At 60.6% G+C, this 26,506-nt stretch overlaps 1 protein-coding gene across 2 annotated transcripts; it reads right to left on the bottom strand.

The window, feature by feature from the left end:
• Nucleotides 1-1,735: 1,735 nt before the first annotated feature.
• ZNF787 (zinc finger protein 787) lies at nt 1,736-26,506 on the bottom strand. 2 transcript variants are annotated; one of them, XM_078438692.2, is made up of 3 exons: nt 26,101-26,506; nt 12,837-12,925; nt 1,736-3,461 (listed from the first exon to the last, which is right to left on the bottom strand). In XM_078438692.2, exons 2-3 carry the CDS (start codon nt 12,913-12,915, stop codon nt 2,389-2,391), a joined length of 1,152 nt encoding a protein of 383 aa, XP_078294818.1. In that variant the 5' UTR covers nt 12,916-12,925; nt 26,101-26,506; the 3' UTR covers nt 1,736-2,388. The 2 variants fall into 2 exon arrangements, with proteins under 2 accessions (XP_078294818.1, XP_078294819.1); XM_078438693.2 differs by lacking the exon at nt 26,101-26,506 and adding an exon at nt 16,600-16,703.

The raw sequence follows: 26,506 nt of genomic DNA, 5'->3' as shown, positions 1-26,506 counted from the left end.
GGTGGAGCCCGATGTGAACCTCGGCCCCCCAACACGGCAGGACACTCCCTCCCGGGAAAGGAATGAACTGTCCGTGAGTGGGCGCCAGGCACACACAGTCATGCGGGACAGGCAGGCTCTTCTTTGCAGAGAAGTAACTCGAGGGTCAGGGTTCACTTGCCCTGGGTCGCAGAGTGGAGACTGGTGCGGGATCTCTCCTGCGCTGGGTGTCAGCTCCCACCCACCCCCACCCCCCAGGGTCGGGAGCGGAAGAGGCAGGGCTGAGGGCACAACATCCACCCTGAACTGGTCCCAGGACCCTACTGCTTCCTCCCACCCGTGGGACAGGCACGTGGCACCACGCGGGCGTCCACAGCTCCTCACCTTCCCGCCCCCACCCCCGAAGGTGTCACCACTCCACACAGGGGACCCAAGGGCATTAGGCAATGTTTTCTCAAGGCTTTGCTGACACACACATGCTCTCTGGACGAACAACTTTGCCCCTCCCCGCCTTAAAGCGACCGAGACCTCGAGACCTCGAAACAAATTGAACTGCTTTCACCATTCTCCAAACAAGGCAACGTCACTTGAGAACATGCTTTTCTGGCCTACAGTCATGACCAAGAGGGTCCCAGAGATCCTCCCAGGGGTCGGCCTCTCACCCCCCACCCCCCACGGCCATCCAGGACCTTGGTTTTGAGCCCCTCGCCCTCCAGATGAGGACATGAGGCCCAGGGGACATCAGGGGGCGTGGGAAGCATGCGCTGCCCTAGGCCAGTGGAACACCAGGTAGTGGATTCCGGGCTCAGGCTGGAAATCTCACTCCCCTTTGCTAGTAAGCTCCTCCTTCCCCAGAGGTCAAAGGAACAAGGAGCCTGGCCTTGGCCGGTCAGCCAGGCCGAAAATACCCCTTGGTGGGTCCCCTCCTCCCACAATCCCAGGACTCCGGCTGCAGGTACCAACCAGGAAACCAGAATCGGCATCAGGGGGACCTGGTCCTGAGGAACGACCTACTAGTGGGCCTCACCTCACAGGATGCTGCGTGACTCCACGGGACTGTGTCGGTCAGGCACATCACGCGAGGCCGAGGGCAGGAAGCACCCTGAAACTACCGTCAATATCCTTGTCCTCTTCCCCCAGCCCCTCCGCTGGCCCCGTCGTCACCTGGAGCCCTGTAGGGGAGACAACTACCCACCAAAGTCCCTCTCCCTCCTCCACCATAGTTTTGTCACTGGGAAGTAGTGGCCTGACCAAGGACATCTCCAGCCTCCTCTGCAGGGAAATGTGACCCCGTGACTGCTCCTCCCCCCCCCCCCCCCACACACACACACACTGGGATGTGAGCAGGGGGGAGACATGTGTCATTTCCAGGCCAGGTCATCCAACAAGCTGGATGCAGGGAGGGGTTCGGGGGCCAGTGGAGGAACCACAGACAGGAGCAGGGGGCTTCCTCTGCCCCTGTCCTCTGTCCCGTGTGAAGACCCACTTTGTGTTAACCCACCGGAAGGGACCGTGGGTCCCTTCGTTTTAAAGGCAGCAGTAAGCAGGCTCTACTCTGAACTAGCCCCAGATCCTCCCAGGCCGGCCAAGCCACCTTCGGTCCGGAAGGCCCACAGCCCAGTGCAGGTGACCCGGTCAGGTCACTCTTCAGGCCTGGGAAGGAACCAGCTGCTCAGCCATCTGCTGCTGTCCCCCCTGTGACTGCTGGGCAGAGACCTCCCCCCTCCCTACCAACTCAAGAACCAGGCAGAGCAAAGACAATCAGATAGTGCGATTTATTGCCCCCGCACCCCTCCTTCAGCCCCGTCCAGGCCCGGGAAGAGACGGGACCCCATTCTCTGAGGGCTACCCTGGGAACAGGGGCTAGTCCTGCTCCAGCGCTCCTCCACGACCCCAAACCCAAGAAGGGGAGGAGGGACGAGGGCCAAGAAAAACAGGACCCGCGGGGAAGAAGAGAAAAAAAACAACGGAAGGGGGGAGTCAGGGGGCGGGCGCGATTAAACGAAAACTCTAAAGGGAAAAGGGCCCTCTCTCCCTTCCCTCCCCAGGCTCCCCTGCACGGGAGGGGCCCGGCTGCTCTCCATCCCTCGCGAGCGCCCCAGGCGGCGGGGGAAGAGGAAGAGGGGCCAGGGGCCGCTCTCTCTCGGTCTCCGGTCTCCAGTTCTCCGCACGCTCTGTCCCGGACTCACCGAGAAGAGAACCGGGAGGGCGGGCCAGGCCGGGGGCAGAGTGCAGGGCGGGGGCGCCCGATGCACCGCGCCGACCGCGGGGCGGCGCAGGGGAGCGAGACGAGGAGGCCACCGCCCCCCGCCGCCTCTGTCCGTGTCTCCGCCTCCTCCGGGTCCTGCGCCGACCGTCGTCCCCGCCAAGCCCGAGGGGCCCTGCCCCACCCCCCCCGGGCTTCCGCCCCTACCGGCCCTCCCCGCCGCGGCACTCGCTGCAGCGCCCCCCCGCCGCCTCGTGGTCGTCGTCGTCGTCGTCGTCCCCGCCCGCCCGGTAGTAGCTCTGTCCGCAGCGGCTGCAGACGGACGGCGCGCCCACGGCGTGCACCTTCTTGTGTCTCCGCAGCGCCGCGCCCTGCACGAAGCCCTCGCCGCACTCCACGCAGATGTGCGCGGGCTCCTCGCCCCCCGCCGCCCCGAGCCCGTCCCCGTGCTGGGCGCGCTGGTGGGCCAGGAGCCCCGCCCCGTGCCCGAAGCCCTTCCCGCACTCCACGCACACGTACGGCTTGGGGGCCGGGGCGCGCCGCGAGCGGGGCCCCGGCGCCTTGGCCCCCGCGCTCGCCATGGCGGCGGCCGCCGCGGCCCCCTCGCCGGGCGCGCCCACCACGATGATGCCCTCGCCGTCGCCCACCGGGATGGCGATCTCGCCGTCCGCCGCCGCCGCCTCCTCGGGCGCCTTGGCCCGGCGCACGCTGGCCGCCAGCACCTTGGCCGCCACGCCGGGCCCCGACAGCTCCGGGTGCAGCCGCAGGTGGCGCGCCAGGCTCTTGGGCTGGCTGAAGCCGCGGCCGCAGCGCGGGCACACGAAGGGCTTGAGGCCGCTGTGCGAGCGCCGGTGCTTGGCCAGGCTCTTGCTCTGCGTGAAGCTACGGCCGCAGTCGGGGCAGGCGTAGGGCTTCTCGCCCGTGTGGATGCGCTGGTGCTGCATGAGGTTGGAGCTCCAGCTGAAGCGCTTGCCGCACTCGGAGCAGGCGTACGGCTTCTCGCCCGTGTGGATGCGCCGGTGCTGCACCAGGTGCGAGCTCTGCGAGAAGGTCTTGCCGCAGTCGGCGCAGGCGTTGGGCCGCTCGCCCGTGTGCGTGCGCTGGTGCCTCGTCAGCTTGGACCAGTGGCTGAAGCTCTTGCCGCACTCGTTGCAGATATAGGGGGCCGGGGGCCGCGGCCGGGGCGGGGGGCCGGCGGGGGGCGCCGACTGGGGCGGGGACAGCTTGGTGGGGGGCCAGCTGGGGACGTCGTCATCATCCATGATGAGGATGTCCACTAGAAGGCAAGAGGGGAGGAGAGTCAGGGAAGTCACGGCTGGTGGGGAGGAGGGTGGGGAGAGGGGCTGTCCAGGACCCAGAACCTGGGGCTTCCACCGGGCCTGGCCTCGGGACCCCCTGTGATCGCAGAGGGCGGCTAGGCCCGGTCAGCGCAAAGCCCTGCCCACAGACCCGGCTGAGCAGACGCTCTCGGTCTCCGTTCCCTTACCCGCCCTGTTTTCCTCGAGCATCGCTCAGTCCCTACCATTTTACTGAACATTCATGACTTTACTGAACACTCAAGACTTCCCTCCCAGCTGCTTCCCCACACCCAGAACAATGCCTGGGACACGGCAGGGACTCCAGAAACGTCTGGAAACAAACAGCGTCAACATGAAGGAACATGAGTGGAAGTCCAGGAAATGACCCTGAAACCCCAAGCACCAGGCTGGGGCAGGGAGGTCCCAGAGTGAGGGCGCTCAGACCGCAGCCCAAAAGCAAAGGCAGGCCTGGGGGAGAGGGTGTTACACCTGGGCTCTAGGAAGACTGTCCTGGTGCGGGTGAGGAAACAGGAAGGAGGAAATGGCCTGGTTAATGGAATCACAGGGACCACAGGCCAGCACGGGAGTCCCGCTACCCTGGAGGGTGACCCCACACACCAGAGCCTCTGTTACAGAGCCCTCACGCTGGTCCCTGTCTGCCCCGCGCAAACAATAAAGAAGTGTGGGGCCCTGAGCCATCTCCCACGGTAAGGGAGCTGCGCCCCCACCCCCCCACCCCCCCACCCCCACAACTGGCTCAGCTCAGAGAAGGCCCCTGTGCACCTGCGACCAGGACTGTTGCTCTCCCCGGCCAGCAGGGCCTCAGCCCGGGACCCCACATGTGCCGCCCGGATCAGCATGATCAGCCTGCGCCCGCAGGCTCCCTTCAAACACTGCTCTCCCCGCTCCTTCCCTCACCAGACCACATGCTCCAGCCCAGGGCAGACCGGTCCTGCATCCAACAACCGGGCACGGGCCGGGCCCACAGGCTCACACACCAACCCATGGGAACACTGGCAAACACACAAAGAAGCAAGAGGACGCACCGAGGCCGGCGCTACGTACTTAACCAGCCTCAGTGAGATTAGGTCCTGTGAGCAGGGCTCTATGAATCGGGTCTTTACAGCACAGAACCCGAGGCACCACGCAGACGAATCAAAACCTGGAAGAGGCAGAGCCGCCCCGCGCTCCTGCACCACACACTAAGGTAGTGCTCCTCCAAGGCCCCCCCCCCCCCCCCCCGACAGCGGCATCAGAACCAGCAGGGAAGGTAGGGTCTCGCTCAGCTGCCCCTGGCCTGCCGTTTCTGCAGCTCTAGGGCAGGGGGCCCAGCACCGCGTGACCCTGGCTCTGAAGACCCACCACTGCACGGCAGGGAGCCTGGGATCTGGCCTGTACCGGATACGGAATCATCTGGAGCAAAAAAGTGCAGGTAGGAAGTCGGGAGGGGTGGGGCTTCCGAAGAACGGGGTGGAGCCCATTTTGGTGTTAACATCAACCAACAAACGGAGCTACTAGCACGGCAGGTGGAGATGCATAGAGACACAGGGACAGAGACAGAGAGAGGGAGGGAGGGAGAGAGAGAAGGAGGGAAAGAAAGAGAACAAAAACGGACGTGGGAGGGGCACCTGGGTGGCTCAGTTTGCTAAGTGTTTGACTCTTGATTTCAGCTCAGGTCACAATCTCATGGTTTATGAGATGGACCCGCACATCGGGCTCTGTGCTGACAGTGGGCAACCTGCTTGGGACTCCCTCTCTCTGCCCCTCCCCTGCTCATGAGTGCACAGGTCCGCCCGCTCTCTCTCTCTCTCTCTCAAAATAAATAAACTTTAAAAAAAAGACGTTTTGCCTTTTAAGTTGTGGAGAACGTTTAACAGTACGCTGTGTTCACTAAATCTTCAGCTACGAAGGGTGTTTACGCAGCCACCACGCACATTCTGAGTACAATCGAGGCTTGTGAAACGCTGGTCCCCAGGTCGAGGGCTCGTCCTCACCCCAGAGCAGTGTGGTCGCCTGAGTGCGGGCCAGAGACCTGGGCACCCGGGCCAGAGTGGGACGAGATCCAGGAGGACGGGCTGTGGCCTCCAGCCGATGGGGCGGCTGGGTTTTGTGACATGCCTCAGCTCAGGCTGAGTGAATTTTCTGCCTGTGTCCAGCTGCCCACACACACCACTGCTTTTTCAAGCAGGTGTTAAAGAAATTGCTAAGGGGGGAGGGTTTTCATCACTCTGGGAGGCAGGTTATTTTCCAACCTGCGGGTTCCTGGCCCTCTGAGGACCTCTGGATGCTGGTGTTTGCTTTCCAAGCACCGGCTGGCTCTGGGCTCGGACGTGGTGGTGAAGGGCCAGCCTGGGGGTCAGGCAGGAAGTGAGCAGCCGCCCTCTGACCCCCCTCCTCACTAGGGGCTTTTCTCTGAGAGGATTCAAGGAACTGCTGGAAAGAGAGGAGTGTAGTGACCAGTAGAAAGAGCTCACTCCACAAAAATAGCAGAAGTAGCTGCCCTTCAGGGGAGGGGAGGGGAGGGGAGGGGAGGGAGGGGACGGGTCTCCTGGCACCAGCACTCACAGCAAATATTGTCTCCACCTGGCCCAGCTCAGGGCCTCAAGCGGACCACCCTCTGGGGCTGAAGCCGGTGGTTTAATTCGACGTTAGCCCTGCTGTTGTAAAACACACAGCCAGGGACTCCGAGGCCCCCAGAATGGACTGCGGAGCTGAACACAGAAATACAGACAGACAAGTGCCCAGGTCAAGCAAGACACAGGGCCTGGCCACCCACAGGGAAGCCCCTCCCGCACTCACCCCTCCCACCATGTGCCCCTGCATTTCTCGGTGGCTCTGTTGCCCATGTGCATCCCCGGAAGCTGCGGTGTGGCCCTGTTCCATTACTTTTTTTTTAATTTTTTTTTTTAATGTTTACTTATTTTTGAGGGCGGGGGGGAGATCATGAGCAGGGGAGGGGCAGAGAGAGAGAGGGAGACACAGAATCGGAAGCAGGCTCCAGGCTCTGAGCTGTCAGCAGAGCCCCACACGGGGCTTGAACTCACGGATGGCGACATCATGACCTGAGCTGAAGGCTGACACTCAACCGACTGAGCCACCCAGGCGTCCCTGTGGTCCATTACTTTTCAGTTCAGAGTGTCTGAGAGTCTCCTTCAATCCAGACTCCCCTGTGACTTGCTTTTGCTCACAGCCTTGCTGTTCAAGAGCGCGGGCTGCATGCGGTTCAGCAGGTGACTCCGTCCCCAGACCTGCTGTCTGAAGACCCTGCCCCTGCCTCAAAGGTACAGATGTCTGTCGCCATGCCTGTCTGTCCGTGCCATCGGCGTCCGCAGTGCCTGTCTGTGTGGTCAGCAGCCAGTGGCACTCAACACTCAGGTGGCCCAACTCACTGAGTGTGCAGAACAGAGCTCCCTTTCTCAACGTCGCCATGAACTTCTGGATGTAAACGTATATGGTGGGTCTCACTCCACTGCCGTCATTACAGCTAGTGGACCTCCCAGTGTCCCATCCACAGCAAGGTGAGGGGGCTCCACACCCCCCAGACGGGGCCCAGGTGGTCTTCTGGCAGCTTCCCTGCTACCCAGCCTACTGAGAAGTTCCAGGCTCATCTACGTGTCCCACCCGGACGTGAAACACGCTGTTTCTCCAGGAGGCCCTGGGCTCTTTTGGCGGAAAATACTTCAAGACCAAAATCAGGAGAGGATCACTGTTTGTTTTCTTTCCTTACAATAAAATTCCTCTGAGTTCACACTGACACTTCCCAGACAAATCTGGACCTACAGGTTTTTCTAGAGTCTTCTCTGTGATCTCTGCATCTCCCCTCTTCAAAGGGGAGGAGAGAATCTGAATGCCCCAGAGTTACTTACTTGCTGACCCCACGTTAGTTTCGAGATAACCACCGAGGAGCAAGTAGCTGCCTCAGTGCGGGCCAGAGACCTGGACGCCAGGCCCAGAATCGGAGAGAGATCCCACCATTGCCAATTACGATTCCTGAAAACACAAACGAAGAGTGGCTTTGGGTGCGCAACTCCTGTTCACAGCCGGCTAGCCAGAGGCTAGCTTCAGTTTTTAGTCCGTTTTAATCTTTCTTCATTTCTCTTTTATTTAAAAAAGGTATTTTTTAATGTTTTATTTACTCTTGAGAGCGACAGAGAGAGAGCATGAGTGGGGTAGGGGCAGAGAGAAGGGGAGACACAGAATCCGAAGCAGGCTCCAGGCTCTGAGCTGTCAGCACAGAGCCCAACGCGGGGCTCGAACTCACAAACGATGAGATCATGACCTGAGTTGAAGTCAGACGCTTAACGACTGAGCCACCCAGGTGCCCCCCTTTTTTATCGTAAAATGTCCTTTCTCGCTGGTTATCATATGTAAGTGCCGAATCACGCTAAATTCTACTCCTGAAATCACTATTACACTATTATGTTCGCTAACTTGGATTTAAATACGATTTAAGAAATTTTAATAACAGTAATAAAATAATAAAATAAAATGTCCCTCCTTTTTACCTCCAATTTTTCTTGGGGAATGTGTTGTTTTTATTCTGCCCTGACTTTTCTCTTTCAGGCATCACTGTGAAATCTCTCATATTGCAAACTCACTGCTGGGCCGTGCACCCCTGCTTCTGAGTGTTATGACTTTTGCCCTCTGACCCTATCTGGGGAGGTGTTATCTGCCCATGTACCCTTTTATTCTAATAGCTTTTCGGGGTGGGGGCGGGGTGGGGGCAAGGTTCCAGGTAGTGTTTTGGCTTCTAACATCCTCGCATCATGGCTGAGAGTCTGTGACACGCTCTCCCAGGATTCCTGGCTCTGCGGCCACCCCTGTTTTCATCTGTGGTCAAGAACAGTTCCCACTCAGTTTTGGGTCCCCTCCTGGAAGGTTCCACCCTGCGTGGGTCCTGCCCTGGCAGGGCATTCGACCTGGTGGGCACCAGAGCCCATGCGTGGGCCCCAGGCCACTCCAGCCCCTCAGACCTTCCTGCGGCCCCGAGCTCCCTGCTTCCAGTCTGGACAGAACACCTCCAATCTCAGGTGCTGGCCTCGGTGGGACCCCCAAGCCTTCCAGTGAACCCGAAGGCTATTTGGGGCTCTTCCTCCCTTTCTTCCCTCCAGCACAATGCTATCGGCACACAGGCCTGGGGCAGTTGGTTTGTCCCCACCCAACCGTATTTGGGGGCTCACGGGGGCACCTTCACACTAAGGTGTGTGTCATCAGCATGGCCTGGGGCATGTGGCTTTTTATGTGTGGGTCTGGGAGGAGTCCAGGGCCGCCATCATGCTGGGCTCAGAAGCAGCATTTGAGGGCAGCTCTATGGAAGGACTCCAGGGCGCGGCAGAGGGCGGTCAGAACCCATCCTCCGGCAGGTGACTTCCGGATGCCAGCTGACATCTTTCCTGTTGGGAGGGCGCCCTCCTCAGAATCACGAGGTCTTTTCTACTCACGTACCCATTTTTCTGGATTACTCTGTAGCTAAAGCCCAGATAGGCCTGGACGGCTCTTCCCGCCCTGCCACTGCCTGACCCCACACCTCTGGCCAACTCCACCCTGGACGGCCAGTTTGGGGCCATCAGGAGGCGCCCTTCTCCTGGGCACTCCTGGGAACCATCAAATTGCCTGGAGGTGGCCCAGCCTCCCCGCCCAGCACTGTTTCTGGCATCCCAGCCTCCCAGGACGGCCGGTGGCCGGACAAGCCCGGGACACGCAGAAGTGCTTCTAAAACACCAGCCTCTGTTGACAACGGCACCAGCTAAGCCTGCACACCATTCCCCAAAACATCCCAACACAGGGGGAAAACAGAAATTCCTGCGGTTTCACAGATGGTTGGGGCAAGCGCACCCCAGGGAAAGGAAACGCGACCCCCTGGCTCTTTTCTCTCGTGTGTGCAGAGCTGCCTGACAAGCACCGCCCGGGTGACCGGCCGCCTGCCCTGGGAGCAGCGGGCTTCAAACTGGGTCACGGCCCGGCAGCAGGGGCCAGCTCGGCGTGGAGAGGATGGCGGCATCCCACCCGAAATACAGCAGCAGGGGAAACGAAGCCTGGGTGCCGCCAGCAGCGAGGACTGATCCGAGACTTTTACCTCAACACTCGGCAAACACACACACACACACGTACACACACACACACACACACATACAGGGGCTGGGGGCGAGTGTGCAGGCGTGTGAGAGGTGGGGCGGGGACGCTCAAACTTGTGGGGACAGAGAGCTGGAACGTCCTGCAGACACCATGGGCTGGAGCCCAAGCCCACCTCCTGGTCTGCCCCTTGAGGCCCCACCACCCAACGCGTGGCCTGAACGAGCCTCAGGCCCACGACCTATAGCTCCTGAGGGGCTGGCGGCCTCCAGGGAAGTACAAGGCACCCCTGCTCCCACAGCAGCCCAGACAGCTTCCCCACCATTCCTGAGCCCCAGAGAAGGCCCTTCCCCCTGGGGTGACCCTGCTGGGTGCTGCCCACGGTCAGTCCTGTCTTCCTCACCAGAAAATCCCCAGCACAGGGCTGAGCTGGGATAAGCCAGGCATGGTGACCCTGAAGCCACCCCCTACGTCACGCGTCCCCGATCGGGCCAACCAGACCCAAACGGGGTTGACGGGGAGACAGGCCTGGGCGGCCCTCCCTGCATCTGCCGTGCCCCTCCCGTCCTTCACTTCGGGCGGGTGCCTGGGTGGACCTGATAGACCTGAGGCCCCACTCGGGAGCGTGGGGGCAGCCGGACAGCACGCAGAAGGCCACCCAGGGCCAGGACGCGGCGGCTCGTGGAGGAATCACGAAGAAGTGGCTGAGCTAACCACCCCTGAAAGCACCCTGCCTGCAGCCTGCCATCCCAGACCACACGTCCTTCCCGTCCTTCCCGTCCAAGCCACCAGGACGGTTCCCTGTGGTTCCGCCTCCAGCCGTGCACGGGGACCCCTCCAGCCGCTGGACGACAGCCCCGGGCTCAGAGGGCAGAGCTCACCCCCGAGCTACAGATGGTGTCCCGGGTGACCCCGGCAGGTGAGCGGAGCAGGGCGTGGGGGTCACTGCAGGTTACCTCAAGTTGCTGCCGCTGGCAGCTGGGGACAAGGGTGGACACAGGACTGCGTGGAGCTCAGTCAGCTGGGGGGACCGGGGAGACTCCAGGGTGCAGTCCCAGCCTCCACTGCCAGGGATGCCTGTGGCCACGTGGCTGCGACTCGGGGCCGTCACAGCACTTCCCAGTCTTCATCTTCCGGCCCTGGGACGGGACAACAGGCCCACCCCACCTGCCTTCTCCCGGCTCCAGCTCGCTCTCGGGGGTCGGCAGACACCAACCCCTCTCACCACTCACCAGGCCCCGTTCCTCTCCACTCTCCGCGGAGCCCAGCCTGCCTGTGCACACGTGTCCTCCCCACCCCGAAGGCCCAACATCCCTCTCGGGCAGGCCCAGGGAATCACACCACCAGAGACACCACAGCGGCAGTCAGCCGGGGCCTCGGGACATCAGGGCAGGAGTCCGGCACAGTAACGGTACCACGGGAGGCTCTGTGCACAGGGAGGCAGGAACCTGGCGGGCCCACAACGATGGAATGCCCAGCAGCTCGGTGTCCACAACAATGGGACGCCCAGCAGTGCCCAGCAGCTCGGAAGCATCCGGGCATGGGGCTCACTAGCTGAGCTGAGCGAAGGGAAGGTCACCATGTGGTGACACCGCAGTGGGGGATGGGGAGCACAGGCTCAGGACAGCCGGCTGGACAAGGGGGATGAGACAACCCACCTGTACACTTTCAAGGTTTTATAAGGAGAATAAGTTCACGGAGGCCTCATTAAACTAAAACTAACTTACTCAAAGGCAGACGTACACTCTGGAGAAAACGGGGTGTTTGGACAGGGACTGGGTGTTTCATTAGGTGGGGTCAGCACTGTGTCCTTGTTGTTTTGGTCGTGCTCTTATAGAGCCTGCACCTCTGGGAACTTACAGGTGTAATGATACAACATCTAGAATTTTCTGTAACTGCTCCAGGGGGAGAAGAGGGCACAAGTGGGGACATTAAGAGTGGTGAAGGGTCTCTGATCGCCAGAGTTCAGAAGAAATAAACAGTCATTACACCACTTATGTTTCAAGTTTCCACAACAAAACAGGCTTTTAAGTTAATTTTAAGAGGGCTAGAAGGTTGGGGCACCTGGTGACTCCGTCTGTCGAGTGTCTGATTCTTGATCTCAGCTCAGGTTATGATCTCACAGTTCATGAATTCGAGCCCTGTGTCAGGCTCCATGCTGACAGCACGGATTCTCTCCCTCCCTCTCTGCCCCTCCCCTGCTTGTGCTCTCTTACTCACTCTCTCTCTCAAAATAAATAAACTTTAAAAAAAAAAAAAAAAAAAAGGGAGGGAGGGCTAGAAGGGCAAGAACATGGATCAGGAGAAGGAGGGGGAGCAGGCCCAGGGGCGCACCGGGGAAGGACAGGCATGGGTCCTCCCTGTGGGGGCAGCTGGGTCAGAGTAAGCACGGAGCCCCCATGACTCGGTTTCCTGCTCTGTACCCAAGGCTGCTGGGGACCTCCCGGCAGGGAGTTTCTCTTCATTCTCCTCCAGACGATCTTAGAATAAAGAAGCGGGAGGAGCCCGGGGCTTCATAGTAACATCTACCCCCACGTGTGGTCCGGGCCCTCATAACCCTTCTCTTGGCAACTATGGTACACTGGCACAAGGTTGTGAACTCAGTGCCTGTTTTGTAAATAAAGTTTTATTGGCACATGGTCACATTCATTCACTTCCAGATGGTCCGGCTGCTTTCCTGCTGCAAGGGCAGGGCACAGGGTCAGAAAACCAGAAGTATCTCCCTTCTGGCCCTTTACGGTAAAAGCCATTTGCCAACTTGGTGCCGGCCCAACCGAAAACACTTCATCAGCAGCACGAGAAGAACGTCCGTGCTTTATTTCCCGGCTGCCCTATGGGAAAGCCCCCCGCAAGCAAACCCCAGGCCCCACGAGCTCAAAAAGGAGTTTTACTCAACCCAAATAATGCTTTATTAAATAAAACAAGGTACCAGTATTTAAAAAGTGAAACATTTCCCATAAAAACCCAGATACCCAGCTTTCCCCAAAAACCCAGCAGACAGCCGCCCCTGTAGTCCTGTCAGCTCAGGTCACAGTCCCACCCCAACCCTGTCACACCCGCCCCCTGGTCTACAGTCTCTTGCTTGGGAGAAGCACAGGCCAACTAGAAACAGGGCAGCGTGGCCAGCCGCTGGGGGGTGAGGGGGCCGGGCCATGAGGGCAGGGGGAGGGACGGACAGCAGCAGCCCCCAAGGGCTCCCAGAGCCACAGGAGAAGAGGTGCAGGGAGCCGGGGTCCAGGAAGGGGGCAGGATCGGCCAAGAACCGCCCAAGGCCACCTCACCTGGGTTCTCGTGACTGGCCATCTGCTGGTCCTCGGAATCCAGCGGCCCCGGAGACCAGGCCTCTTCCCGAAGCTCCATGTCTGGGTCCCTGTTAAGAGAGGATGAGACGGAAGGACAGAGTTTACAGGATGCCAGGCGCCGCATTGGCTCCAATCCGCGCTCAAGCACGGCCCCGGCAGACAGAAGGCGTGTGGCAGCAGGTACCTGAGGGTCCCTGCATGGGGGACCAGCCCAAGGCCACACCCGATCTGGGGAGGAGCGGCTGCCACCAGGCTCTTGTCCCAGAACCGCCAGGGCGAGACACCGCCTCCCGCCTGGGCCTCCACGGCCGCCCCACACATGATCGCCACCTTGGACCTGCCGGGGACCCAGGAGCGAGGAAGCCCTCCATCCACGACGCCCCTCCAGTCACAGGGTTGAAGGGCTGGCATGCCAGGCCCACGCCCAACGTCACGGGGAAGCAGACCGACGCAGGCACACAGGTCACCCACGGGGTCACGTTCTGTGGTCTCAAACGTGCATGAACTAAGACAGAGTCCACATCACGGTCCTGGGGGAGGTAGCTGAGTCCCCAGGACACCTGCACTCAGAGGGGCAGCCAGACAGCCCCCGACGCCCTCCCAACCCCTTACCTCCTTACTGGCCCCAAGGGCCAAGGCCTGGCTCCTGGGGCAGACAGCCCCCCACCTCTTCCTGCCCCCTCCGGCCTCCATGATGCACTGAGCAGAGCTGGGCAGGCGTCTACCCTGTGTCTTAGACTCGGGCAGGGTGGGAGACCTAGGCGGCACCCAGCCCCAGGCGTTTGGCCCCTCGGGACCCGCTCCCTGGTGTGGCCTCACTCCCTGGCAGGAAGCCTGCAGCGGGCAGGACCTCTGGCAGGAGGCTGTAGCAGGCCAGGAGCAATTGACTGGACCGCAAGGGGCTCCTCTGCACCGTCAGGCCCTCGGGCCCCAAACCAAGGGAGCTGCTGCCTTAAGGTGAGCGCACGCAGCTCTGAGAAAACCGCCCCGGGGTCCTCCGCCCGCCACGGGACCTCACAGGGCAGCACCTGCTGCCCAGCATCTGGGAACAGCAGCCATCGGCCCCCCAGCACCACACACCTCCTCGCAACCGGCCTGACCCATTTCTCTCAAATCCCCCACCGACAAGGGGCTCACCACCACCCAGGCACCAAAGGAACCAACCGTTCCAAACCCGTTCCGCCCCACAGTGGCCTCTACTGACATCTGAGAGGAAGCCAGGCAACCGGCCGTCCCGCTGACAGACACACGCAGACACGTCTCCTGGGTCTGGGCCCTGTTCGACGTGGGACGGACACCATTAACTCCGAGCAGGCAGCACCGCTGCCCCACCATCAGATGAGGAAACGGAGGCAGGAGCGGCAGCGATCCGAAGGCACATGGCATGCAGAGAACCGCAAACACGCAGGCCAGGTCTGAGCAAACAGGACAGCCTGGCCCAGCCGGCCCCGCCCCGCAGGGCCTGCGAAGCGGCAGGAAGACAGATGCTGCTGTCCCCCCACGCCTCCCAAGAGCTTCCCGCCCCCCAGCCCCGGCTCCACATCACCCTGCACGGACACGCTCTGAACAACCACCATCCGATCGCAGCAGAGGTGAGATCACCAGGGAGCAGGGACAAGATGCCAACAGTGTGGCCACAGAGCCCCCGGCCCCAACCGCTCTGCCTTCCTGACACCCAACCAGTCGTCACAAGGACCTGTAAGAGCACAGGACGTAACCAAAGACCAAGGCGGGGGGGGGCGGGGGGCAAAGGACACTGACCAAGAGATGGAAAGCAGCTGACTTGGAGGCACTGCGGGGAGGCAATGAGGGGCCCTTGGTTGGAGCCCCCAGCCCAGGCCTTCTCAAGGCCACCGTGCCACCGACCACGACAGGGAGCTACCATGAAGTGGGGCCAGGTCAGGAGACGGTGCCCTGTGCAGGCTCTCACCCCCACATGTGGTCAGAGCGCCCACTGTGACCCAGAGGCACCTGCCTGACTGATCACAGGCTCCCCCTCCACACAGGGCACTTATGGGACTAACCAGAAGACAAGGCGGGAGCGCCAGCAATTCTGCAGGGGCCGGCATGTGCTCGGTGGCACAGTCCCTTCCTGCCTACCTGTCCCTGCCACCCCCACCCCACGGGCACGGGGTGGTGAACAGGCCACAGCCCAGCCTCACGGGAGTTCCCTGCCAGTGATGAACAAGCAGGTGAGTGAGACAGTGAAGTTCATGGAGGGGAGGGGAGGGGAAGGGAGGGGAGAGACAGGCAGCTGCACCAAGGCATCAGAAGAGGATCTCGCAGGTGGAGGGGCTGCAGGAGAAGCGTGGACTGGGAGGGATGCTGGTGGCAGGAACAGCAGGTACAAAGGCCCCGAGGCTGGAGATGCAGGGCTGGGAGGATTCTCTTGCAGAGCCCAGAAGGCCAAACGAAGGCCAAAGCTGATCCCTTTGAGCTGGGCACCGTCACAACACTGGGGCTCACTGATGTAGGGGCGCCAGGTCCTGGAGGTCCCTTGCAGCAATGGAAGGAGCACCGATGGTGGGCAGCCAGGACTCACTCGGCACACACAGTGCCACGTGCAGTGCCACAGGGTCCCCCAAGGTCCAGGAGGGTGTGGAGATGAGGGAGGGAGGCCCCCCGAGCAATGTTCCACCCTGTCTGTCCGAGCCATCACCTCCCCAGAGGCCTCCCAGCCCCCAATCTGACCCACCCTGGGACCCACGAGGTGCCCGGCACCCACAACAGCACCAGGTGCCGATGGGGGCTGAGGATAGGCGCGTGGCACACGCCTGAATGGGCATGAACAGAACAGAGGCTGCAGGAACAAATGCCCTGCAACTGTGTCCCCCTTGCCCACCCACCCGCTCACACCCCACAGGGAGGACGGACTGCACCCCAGAGCCCAGTGAGCCCCAGCCAAGAGCGAGTGCCACACACGGTTCGGATGAAACCAGGCTGGCACAGTCCGGCCACTCGGCTGTGGAGCCGCAAACGCTCTGACCCTGACCAGAACCCCCTTCTCCAGAAACTAACTAGAGGGGAAAACCCGAACCTGGGAAAACGCTGCTTGCAGGGGAACAAGAGTTCATCACAGCCAGATTTAGAGCAGGGAAAAACTGGAAAGAAGCCATCAGCACCGGTGGGAGAGCTTAAGAAAATCCCACAGAGGGCTGCCTGGGCAGTCAGTGAAGCGTCCAACTTCAGCTCAGGTCACAATCTCACGGTCTGTGGGTTTGAGCCCCGCGTCGGACTCTGCACGGACACCTCAGAGCCTAGAGCCTGCTTCGGATTCTGTGTCTCCCTCTCTCTGCCCTTTCCCTGCTTGCACTCTCTCTGTCTCTCTCTCTCAAACATAAACATTAAAAACAAACTTTTTTTAAGAAAAAGTAAATCCCACAGATGTCACAGCCTCACAGACAATGGTCCTGATGCCCCTGATAGCAGACAAGTGATTTTAACTTTTTTCTTTTTGTTTATCTTCATTTTCTCTATTTTTTCTTTTTACGTTAACGGGTAATTACTTCTGTAACAGGGGAAAGACTAAAAATTGATTCCTTTCTGGGACAGCCGTCGCGTATGGCAACGGGAAACTCGCTGGGTGTTGAGGGGGCAAAGTGGACACAGCCGGATGGCCCTCGGGTCACACAGGGTAACCGCGAACCCACAAAAACCCTCATGCTGGGCTGGCGGGCGTGCAGGACGGCGCGGCCGCCGTGGGCAACAGTCTGGCGGCTCCTCACGTGGTAAACAGACTTACCTTGTGACCGGCGACTCCGCTCCTAGGCATACACCCACGAGACATAAAGCACGTGTCCACACGCAGACCAGCCCACGAACACTCACGGCAGTGCCCTTCGCAGCATAAACACCAGAGGAAGAAACCAGCCACAAAGGATGCGGACAGCAGATTGCATCTATGCGGATGGCCAGGACAGACAGGAGCGGCTGCCAGGGGCTTGGGGGTGGAGACGGAGAGGGACCGCTAATGCGCTTTTTACGGAATGAGAAAATTCTGGAATCAGACCATGGTGACGGTTGCGCAACGTTTTGTGAATATATTAGAAGCCGCTAAACTGTACGTGTCAAAGGGTGAATTTCACCACACGTAAGTTACACCTCAATTGAAAACAAAGACTTGGGGCACCTGCCTGGGGGGCTCAGTCGGTTGAGCATCCAACTCTCAATTGGCTCAGGTCATGATCTCACGGTTCACGAATTCCAGCTCCACATCAGGCTCCTCGCCCGCTGGCAGGGCAGAGCCTGCTTGGGATCCTCTCTCTCTGTCTCTGCCCTTTATGTTCTCTAGTGTTCTCTCTCTCTCTCAAAAAAAAAAATAAATAAATAAATAAAACTTCAAAAAATAAAAAAAACAAAGAAGACAGACTTCAAAAAACGTAAGGGCCCCCTGATAACAAGGCCACAAATGCTAAAAATGAGGCAAGAAGGGAGCATCTCTACTTGCTAAATGAAACATTGCCCCATTCATGAACCGCTTAACAAAGCCAATTGTGTCCTCAAGAAAAGCGAGGTAAGCCACAGGAAAGAGCCGGTAAGTGCCCACAGGGTTGTGGCTTGCGGGGTTGGGGTGAAGGAGGTGGGCCCGGACAGCCGGCTCGGCTCCCTCCTCTGTGCACGGAAACTTGTTTGCCAAGTGCGCATGCTGTGCTTCCCCTGAATTAATGTGTAAGTCGCTGACAGCAGGGACTTCCCGGCCCCGGGCCTCCACCGCAGGCCAGCTTCCTGCAGCAAGAAGGCCTCGGCCTTCGCTCCGTCCCCTTCCTGTCCCTGTCCTGCCCTGCCCCCCAGGGAACCTTTGGGCTCTGGGGCACCTGGGCCGGGCGGCAGGGACAGGAACCCCTCCTCGCTGTGCTGGACAGCGAGGTGTCAGCGGCTGCCCCACGGCCCGATGAGGTTCCCGGGCAGCCAGCAGATGGTCACCCAGAGCCAGGAGCCTGGTGCCCCCATGGAGGCAGTGAGGGAGCTGGTGCAGCGACACATGGGGCTCCCCGTGAACAGAGCAGAGGCAGGGCTCCATCAGGGCCACCACCAGGGCCATCTACCCCAAATAGGCCACTTTGCTTCCTGGAAGCAGGAAATGAAACCCGCACAGCAAAGTGCCCTCCCTGGACCAGGAGGAAAGACCATCCTTCCCTCCAGACCCCAGAGAAGGAAGTGTGTATAAACGGACCTCCTAACATACCCTTCTGTCCTCCAGTCCCCTCCAGGGGGACCCTTCTGTCCTCCAGGGGCTGCAGCACCTTGGCCTCCGAACTTCTCTGGGTGTTCACTTCTCTTGCTTGGGCTCCCGTGTTTGTGGAAACACAATCCGCGTGCTTTTCTCCCATTGATGTGTTTTAGTCACAGCAGGAAACCCTAAGAGGGCAGGGGAAACTCTTACCTCCCCCACAGACCACTGGGAAAGGCCTCTTTGTGAGACAGACCGGACTGAGAGGGAGTCATAGTCATGGTCCGCCCGCCCATCAGCTACCCCCTGCTACCAATGGGTTTCACCTGAGTGTTTTAATGGTCACCCTTTAAAACATATCTAAGTAGCTACGCCACATCCTCAATCATGCCCCTTGGCCTGTAAAGCCCAAAATATTTACCTTCTGGCTCATTACAGAAAATGTGTGCCAACCCTGATATAAAGGAACGAGGGCCACCCAGACTCCCTGGCCAGCCCTGGAGGTGCTCTGCCTCCCGCGGGAAGCAGAGAGGGCCAGAGGAGTGTGCCTGAGGGGCCTCAGCAGGGATGCCAGTCGGAAAGAGGCCCTGAGCCCGGGCACTGTCCTGAAACCCCAGTAATTTTCTCTGCATCTGTGTTTGGCACATCAAGTGTGACAGGACAAGGAAGTGTGCACCGGGCAATTGGAGCCGGGCCACGCCCTGTGCCTGAGAAACCCGGGCAGAGAGGGTGTGGGCTCCCGTGGGCATCTCCACGTGGAGGGAGCTCAACGGCAAATACCAAGTGAAATCACCCTGACAGATCACGAGACCCCAGAAGAAAGGAAAAAGCTTTTTTCCTGGGGCGCCTGGGTGGCTCAGTCGGTTGAGCGCCGACTTCGGCTCAGGTCATGATCTCGCGGTTCGTGAGTTCGAGCCCCGCATCGGGCCCCTGTGCTGACAGCTCAGAGCCCGGAGCCTGTTTCAATTCTGTGTCTCCCTCTCTCTGACCCTCCCCCTTTCATGCTCTGTCTCTCCCTGTCTCAAAAATAAATAAACATTAAAAAAAAAAAAAAAATTAAAAAAAAAAAAAAAAAAAAAAAAGCTTTTTTCCTGCTTTTTGCACAAGCAAGGGGCTCACCTCTTCATTTTGCAGAGTCCCAAAAATTATGGAGCCTGCCCTGGGGGCAGCAGATGAAGCATTAGGGGCAATGAGGGCGAGCGCATACAGGTCACACAGGCCCTGGCCAGGAGTCTGCACGTTAATCCAAACACAGCAGGAAACCATGTTTTCACAGAGGATTTGCAGAGGCCTCGGAAAGACAAAGATGCATCTTCTGGGGCACCTGGGAGGCTCAGTCTGTTGAGCGCCGACTCTTGGTTTCAGCTCAGGTCATGATTTCACAGTTCGTGGGTTCGAGCCCCGAGTCGGGCTCTCTGCTGACAGCACAGAGCCTGCCTGGGATTCTCTCTCTCCCCCTCTTTCTCTGTGCCCCTCCCCCTAGCTTGTGTGTGCTCACTCGTGCTCTGAAAAAATGACGCACCTTCTTGTTCTGACTTTTGAGGGGTCAGGAGGTTTCCCGCTGGACCTGCCAGTCAGGGGTGAGCCAGGAGCAGGGCACACTCCCGGGTTACACCACCTCCCAGGGGATTTAAGCCAACTATCGGGGTGAGGCCACGGCCCACAGTGGTGCTACCCTGGCCTGGAAGCTGGGCCCTGCCGGCCACTGCCCTGCACTGTGATCCTCCCTGGGATGACCAGCAGGTGCCCCAGGGGTGAGCACACAAGGCAGGGAGGAGCCAGGGGTCCTTGTGAAGAGTTAGGAAGGGTGTTCACTACACGTACCCAGGCCCTTCCTCTCCCATCCACTCACTCACTCACTCATTCACTCGCTCATTCACTTGCTCACTCACTCATTCACTCACTCGCTCACCCACTCATTCACTCGCTGGCTCATTCATTCATTCATTCACTAGCTCACTCATTCGCTCACTCACTCACCCACTCAAGGAGCTGCTGAGCCCTCCAGTCAGACCCTGGGGGCCTGTGGCTTATGGGTCCTACACCCAGGATCTCAGAGGTGTGGGGGAAGGGCTGCAGCCCCCGACCCACCTCCCACTTGCTGTGGAGGAAGCCAGATTCTGCACTGTGACACCTTCGGAGACCCGCCTACCCCCCATGCTCCCTCCCAGCCCCCAAGTTTCTCCCCACAGCCTCTGTGTGACCTCGCCCATTCCTGAAGATGAAGAACGGGCCTCCCCCAGCCCGCCGGAGCCGGGCCCTTGAGCGATCCAATTAGCACAGGGGCAGACAGGGCCCAGCCGCTATGAAGCTCAGACAAATTATTGTTATTATTGTTGTTATGAGATCCCGCCCACCTGCTCTGGATGCCAGCCCACCAATTAGCCCCTCTCTTTCTTCTGCTGCCAATCTCATTGCCTCCCCTCCCCCGCGCCAAGCAGCTCCAAACCACCCCTTCTGAACCCGTGCCTGGCAGGGCCCTTCCCTCCAGGACACCCCCCTGCCTGCCTTCCTCCCTCACCTCCCAGCCCTCCCCTCTCCCCCCCCCTCAGAGCTGGGCTGTGACTTCCACCTCCTGCCTTACCTCCCACCCACTCCCAACCACTCCCCCAGCCTCTGGGTCACCAAATCCAAGGGCTATTTAACCCCTGTGCTGGCAGCGAGCACACGTTCCCCTCCCCTCACAGGGCTCCATGGCCCAGCCGCCTAGGACACAGTCCTCCCGCCTCCTCCTTCCCACCCCGTCCACCCTCCCCCTGCCTCCCCATGCCCACTCCCTCCCAACACCCCTTCAAAGTCTGCTCCCCACCCCAACCCACTCATCTTTCTAAGTCACTCAACTCAAACCGCCCAACTAAAGATGAGCAATGGGCCAGAACAGACGTCCTCTAAAGGGCTGAGGAGAACGTAACAAGACTCTCAGCCTCATTCGCCATCACAACAGGGTCCCACGGTGTCAGAACACAGGTGACAGAAAGCAGAAGGCATCAAGAGCTGGCGAGGAGGAGCACACCCTGGAACCCGCACAGGCTGCTGGCTGGGCTGGGAAATGGGGCAGCGGCTCTGAAGGGACTGGCGGCCCCGGAAGGTAAAGCACAGAGCCACCGCGGGATCGCGTCACGCCGGCTTTGACTAGACACCCAACAGAGACAGGAACAGGTCCGCACTAAGTGTGCACACGTGCGGTCACAGAGGCATAAACCATGACGCCCAGACACGGAGACAAGCCAACTGCCCATCGACAGACGAACTGATACACAAACTGTGGTTCGATCACACGACAGAACGCTATCCTGTCACATGCCGCCTCATGGATGAACCCAGAAAACCTCACGCTGTGTGAAGAGGCCACACATGGAGAGCCCGTTCACATGAAATACCCAGAACAGCAAATGCAGAGATGGGACGTGGATTAGGGATTCCAGGGGACGGGGGGCAGAGAAGGGGAGTGGGTGCAGCCTCTTTCTGGGATGACGAGGACATTCTGGGGCAACGGGCGTACCTATCTGTGAGCACGTCACCCACCACCGAATTGTGCAGTGTAAGCGGGGGACCCGTGTGGAACAGGACTCACGCCGCTGCCCTGCCTCGACTACCCTGCTGCACGTGCCCACTGCGCTTCACCCAGCCCCTCGATCCCACCCCCACCTCCCGCCCATGGCCTGTCCTCCACCCACCCGGCACCTTCTTACCTTTCCAGGGTCCACTCATGTGTCACCGCCCAGGCCGCCTAGGCCCCGCCCCGGTTCCCCTGGCTGGGCACCACCACCTGGAACCCTGTCTTGTGCACAGAGCTCACTGACGGCAAGCAGCCTGTGCACACGTCCCTCGCTCAGCAGGGGCCACTCGGACCCCAGGCACCTTTTCGGCCAGGATGGTGATGCCCACAAACCCCTCCACTCTCCTCACCAGCTCCTACCCACTTCCCTTTTCTGTGGGCAGCTTCACCCCTCACTCCAGGCCTGAAAATCCACGCGCTCCCTCCTCTGCCCCCACCTGGATCACCTCCGACCCCCACAGCTGGGCCTGTCAGACTCCCCTGTGGTTTGAACACTGAGGGATAGCCTGCAGCACCATGGGAAACGCAAGCCCTTTTCTGTGGGGACAGGGAGCTCTCTGTCAACCTCTCCCGTCCCATTCCTTCCACAACGATTGGTCTGCTCAGACTCTTTCCACCTTACCTGGGTCGGCTGAGTAGACCCTACTTCCCCAGAATGTAACCCGCACCCCATCCGGGATGTCCAGTGCTCTCAGAAAGAGCTGAGCAAAGCAGTCCCTTTCGATCCTGCTCTTCTGTCCCCTCCCCACCCCCACCCCCACCCCCACCCGCTGTCTTCCCCTTTTCCTGGACTGCCTCCCCGGGAGTCTACCTCATGGCTTGGCCGCTCCCGTCCACCTCCCGTCTAGACTGGCCACCATCCTCAGGGGCACCACGCACCCCTGCCTCCAATCCTTCGTGGCCCACCCAGGGTGCAGCCCACCCCAGGGGCCCCGGCAGGAGGCACACTCCAGAGGCCCTAGTCACCACTCCCCACTACGTCCCAGAGAAAAGTTTCTAGAATTCCCAGAACCTCGCTGTGCTGTTATGGCGGCAGGCGGGTGGGGAGTGTGGAGGCCACCTGCCACCATCCGGGAATGCTCAGCATTCAGATCTAGAGATGTCTGTGAACACTCCTGATTCTTAAATCTTCGCCAGTAACTAAACATTGCTTACACAAACAAAAATATTCTCCAGGACAGAAAAAAAAAGACGCAAGCACACCTACAGACCGCCTATGTGTCACTGGTCAATCAGACCAGTGGGCCAGACCCCCATTCTCTAGTGGGCCTGTTTGTTCACATTCTACCTGCAGACGGGCTGCCAGGGCCCAGCAAAAGTAGCACCTCCCCAGGAAGCCTTCCCAGACTTCTCCCTTCCCTTAGCTCAACTGTCCTCTTTTCAAATAATAGTAACAGATCCCACTCACCAAGCACAACTACATCTCAGACCTGGGTGCAGGGTGCTGTGGGTTCATAATCCTAATCCCCACAACCCCAGGCGGAAGAGAGGACAGGCTCTCTGGGCAGGCTGCCAGAGTCAGAATCGGCCCCACCACCCCCCAGCCATGTGACCTTGGACAAGGTGCTTCAGCCTGTGAGCCTCCTCACCCTCGTGAGTCCTGCATCAAGATCAAAGCAGAGCTCTTCGTGAGTGAAGAGCTCAACAGGGAGCCAGATGCCCGGTACGTGCCTTGTGACCCCTGAGAGGACTGTTCAAACTGGGGTTCAGACAACTTCGGTGGCTGACCTGTCATCACAAAACCATGAAGTCGAGGAGCACAGACTCCAGCCGGGTCGGCCAGCCTCCAAGGCCGTTTCTTTTCTCCTCGCTCTTAGAACGCCAGCCCCGGCTTCCTTAACTTCCCCGGGTGGCCTGGCAGAGCAGCACAGGGCCCTGGTCCACCCACCCAGGCTCGGCGTGGCTGGCTGCTCAGCAGTCACGAGGCGACAGCTCTCTGTGCTACCACAACAAAGCCACCGACACTATGAGCGTCAGAGTCACACGTGAAATGAGGGGCTGGGTCTCAGAGTACCCTGAATCAGCCAGTGACCCTGCAGGTACCTTCGTGACAACGCACCCGTGGCAGAGGGAGACCAGAGTCCCCAACCCTACGACTGATACCTAAGAGGCCTTCATGACGGCCTGTATCTCCCCAGACCCCAGGCGGCAGCATGATGGTGAAGGGCCAGGTCCTGGACTCTCGCACACACTGGTGCTCCTATGCAGCTGTGGGGCCTGGGGCTCGATCCCCCACCCCTAAACTGGGGGTAGTCACCCCCATCCCAGGGCCTCTCAGAGCTCAGAACAGCGAGTACTAAGCGCAGGCAGGACCAGACGCCCGCCAGGCGCTCAGAAAGCCAAGTGCTGGCAAATTTAGTCTGTCTCCACCAAGAGGGCAGGGCCATAGCTGACTCCCAAGGCCCCAGCTCCCAGCACACACAAGGCCTTGGGCAGCATGGAGGACAACCAAAGGAGCTCACCGTCCTCCTCCGCGGAGTCCCAGGGTCCTCTTGGCCAATCCCTCCCTGTCCTTCAAGACTCGGACACACCACCTTCCCCAGGACATGCTTCTAGAGTTCCTGGGAGCTGTTCTGGGACATTCCCCCAGTCCTTTGCTGCTTCTGTGTGTGTCTCCCCAACAGGTCTCCAAGCTGCTGCAGGACAGGAACTGCCAGTGCCGCCCGGCTCTGACTCTGGGCCAGGGGAGCCTCTTCTCCCACCCCACAGCAGAGCACTGCACCCGTGGGCCCAGCACACAGCCGAGTTGTCCAGGGAACGCTAGGCTGTGCTATCTTAGGGGAAAGGAGGAAACGGAGCATGAAAAAGGGAAGTGACAGATCCAAGGTCACCAAGATGGAAGAGACAGGAGACAAGGCCTGGCCTAGGAAGGCCTGGCCCCGGAGCCATTCCCACATAGTTTACGGTCACCTCTCTGAGGTTTGTTCTCACTTTAAACGGAAAGCATTAAGAGCTTCCCTACCAAGATCAATACTATTATTAACATTCCATTTCACCTGGACAGAAATTGAGATGTTAACGTTCGTCCGTGCTGTAAAATCACAAAGTATGAGGTGTGGAGCTGGGATGTGAACGCAGGTCTGTCTGACCCCAGAGTTCTTAATTAATTGGTCACAGTGCTCCTCGTGGGCCAGGCAGGGTGACAAGCCCTAGCCCTGCTCCAGCTCCTCAGCTGGGCTGGGGTGGGGGTGGGGATAGATCTGGAAGGCTTCCAAGGAAAAAACTAAGACATGAGATAACACAAGTCGGAATCCGATCTGAGTGTCTTCAGGGCTGAGGCAGAAGGCCGGAGGGCCAGAGGGGACTACAGCAAAGGCAGGCAGGTGAATGCCAGCTGCATTTAGCCAAAGAGGCTTACAGCCTTACAGAGGAGATAAGCCAGGATCAATGGCAACCGTGCGTCCCCAGAGCAGAAGCCAGCTCTGACTCCCAACTGGATCCTCGGCATTGCCCGAAGCGGGGCCTGGCACCAGGAAACCACACACCGAGTCACTCCCTTCCTGAAAGCCCCCGGGACTGGGCTGTGCAGGGATGCCAGCCCTGGGCTCCCACAGCCCTCCCCACCTCCCAATAAGGGATCTGGGTGGGGACTCTGCCCTCCTGCTCCAGGACCTTGCTCATCTCTCTGCCCTGGCGCCCAGTACGGGGCCGGCCCTGGAGGAGCCTGTGGGTCACTTTTCCATCGCGTGATGCCGCCATCCTGGGCTGGCCTGACCCCACGGGGCCAGTGGCACGTATCTCCAGGAACCGGGGTGTCCCCCCCTTGAGGCCGGGACAGGGTCTGGAGTATAAAACAGCACAGCTAGACGCCCGGGAGGCCTCGGGGTCGGCTTCGGGCCGGGCCACCGTCCGCCCCTGTCCCGCGGGCCACGCGGTGCCTGACCTTGGCCCAGTCACTTCCCCTGCGGCGCACGCGCTTCCTGCCCGCCGCCCGCGCCGGAGCGAATGAATGAGCCTCCCGCCGGGCGAATGCCCTAATCACCGGCCGGATCAAAGGCCGCACGCAGCCCGCCCAGGGCAGCAGCGGAACCCGGGCTTCTCTGAAAAGGGGAAGGAGGTGGGGTGACAAGCCGGGGACCCAGACGCGCCCCCCGGGCCGCCGTTTCCGGTCAGGCCAGCCCAGCCGGCGCGTCCCCTTCCCCCACCGGGGCCTCAACTTCCCCCGGGAATCGCCACCACTTCCGGCCACGACCCGCCGGAGAAGCTGCGGCGGCCCCACCCCCGAGCCCCCAGCCCGAGCCCCGGCGCTGCGCAGGCGCGCTCCCTCCCCGGCGCGGCCCCGGCGCGGCGCCGCGCACGCGCGCTCCCCGCGGCTCCGCCTGGCGCGCCCTCGCCCGCCCGCGTCACCGGCCGCGCGCCCACTCACGCCCCCCCAGCACGCGCACGCGCACTCTCCCGCCCAGTCGCGCTCGCCGCCCGCCTCCCCGCCCGCCCCCCGCCCGCAGCCCGGCTCCCGAGGCGCGCGCCCACCCGGCCCTGGGTTCACGCCCCCCGCCCCCGCGCCCTCCCCTCACCTCCTCGGTCCCGGGGCCGCCGCGCCGCACTCCTCCTCTCTGCTCCCTCGCGGATGGTGGCAGCGGCGGCAGCGGCGACTCAGACCCTGGGGTCAGGGGGACGGGCGCCCAGGCCGGAAGTGACCTTCCTGGCCGCTTCCGCCCGCGCTGCTCCCCCTCCCCTTCCCACTCCCCCTCCAGCCTCCACCCCGTCCTCGCCGCTCTAGGAAGGCGAGCCCGGCGACCCCCTAGCCGCCGCCCCCCAAGCTCTATGGTACGGAGCGGACGCCCCTGGGAGCCACTTCCGGACACGTCTAGGACACGGGTCCTCCGTCCCCGCTCTATGGCGCCGCGCGCCGAGGGGCTTCGGGCCCCGCCCCCTTCCAGGACAGGAGGCGCGGGCCCGGCCCGTTAGGCGGAGACTTCC

The sequence above is a fragment of the Panthera onca genome, chromosome E2, assembly GCF_046562875.1.
Source record: "Panthera onca isolate mPanOnc1 chromosome E2, mPanOnc1 haplotype 2, whole genome shotgun sequence".
NCBI classification, from domain to species: domain Eukaryota; kingdom Metazoa; phylum Chordata; class Mammalia; order Carnivora; family Felidae; genus Panthera; species Panthera onca.
This window is presented reverse-complemented; position numbering and strand designations above follow the sequence as displayed.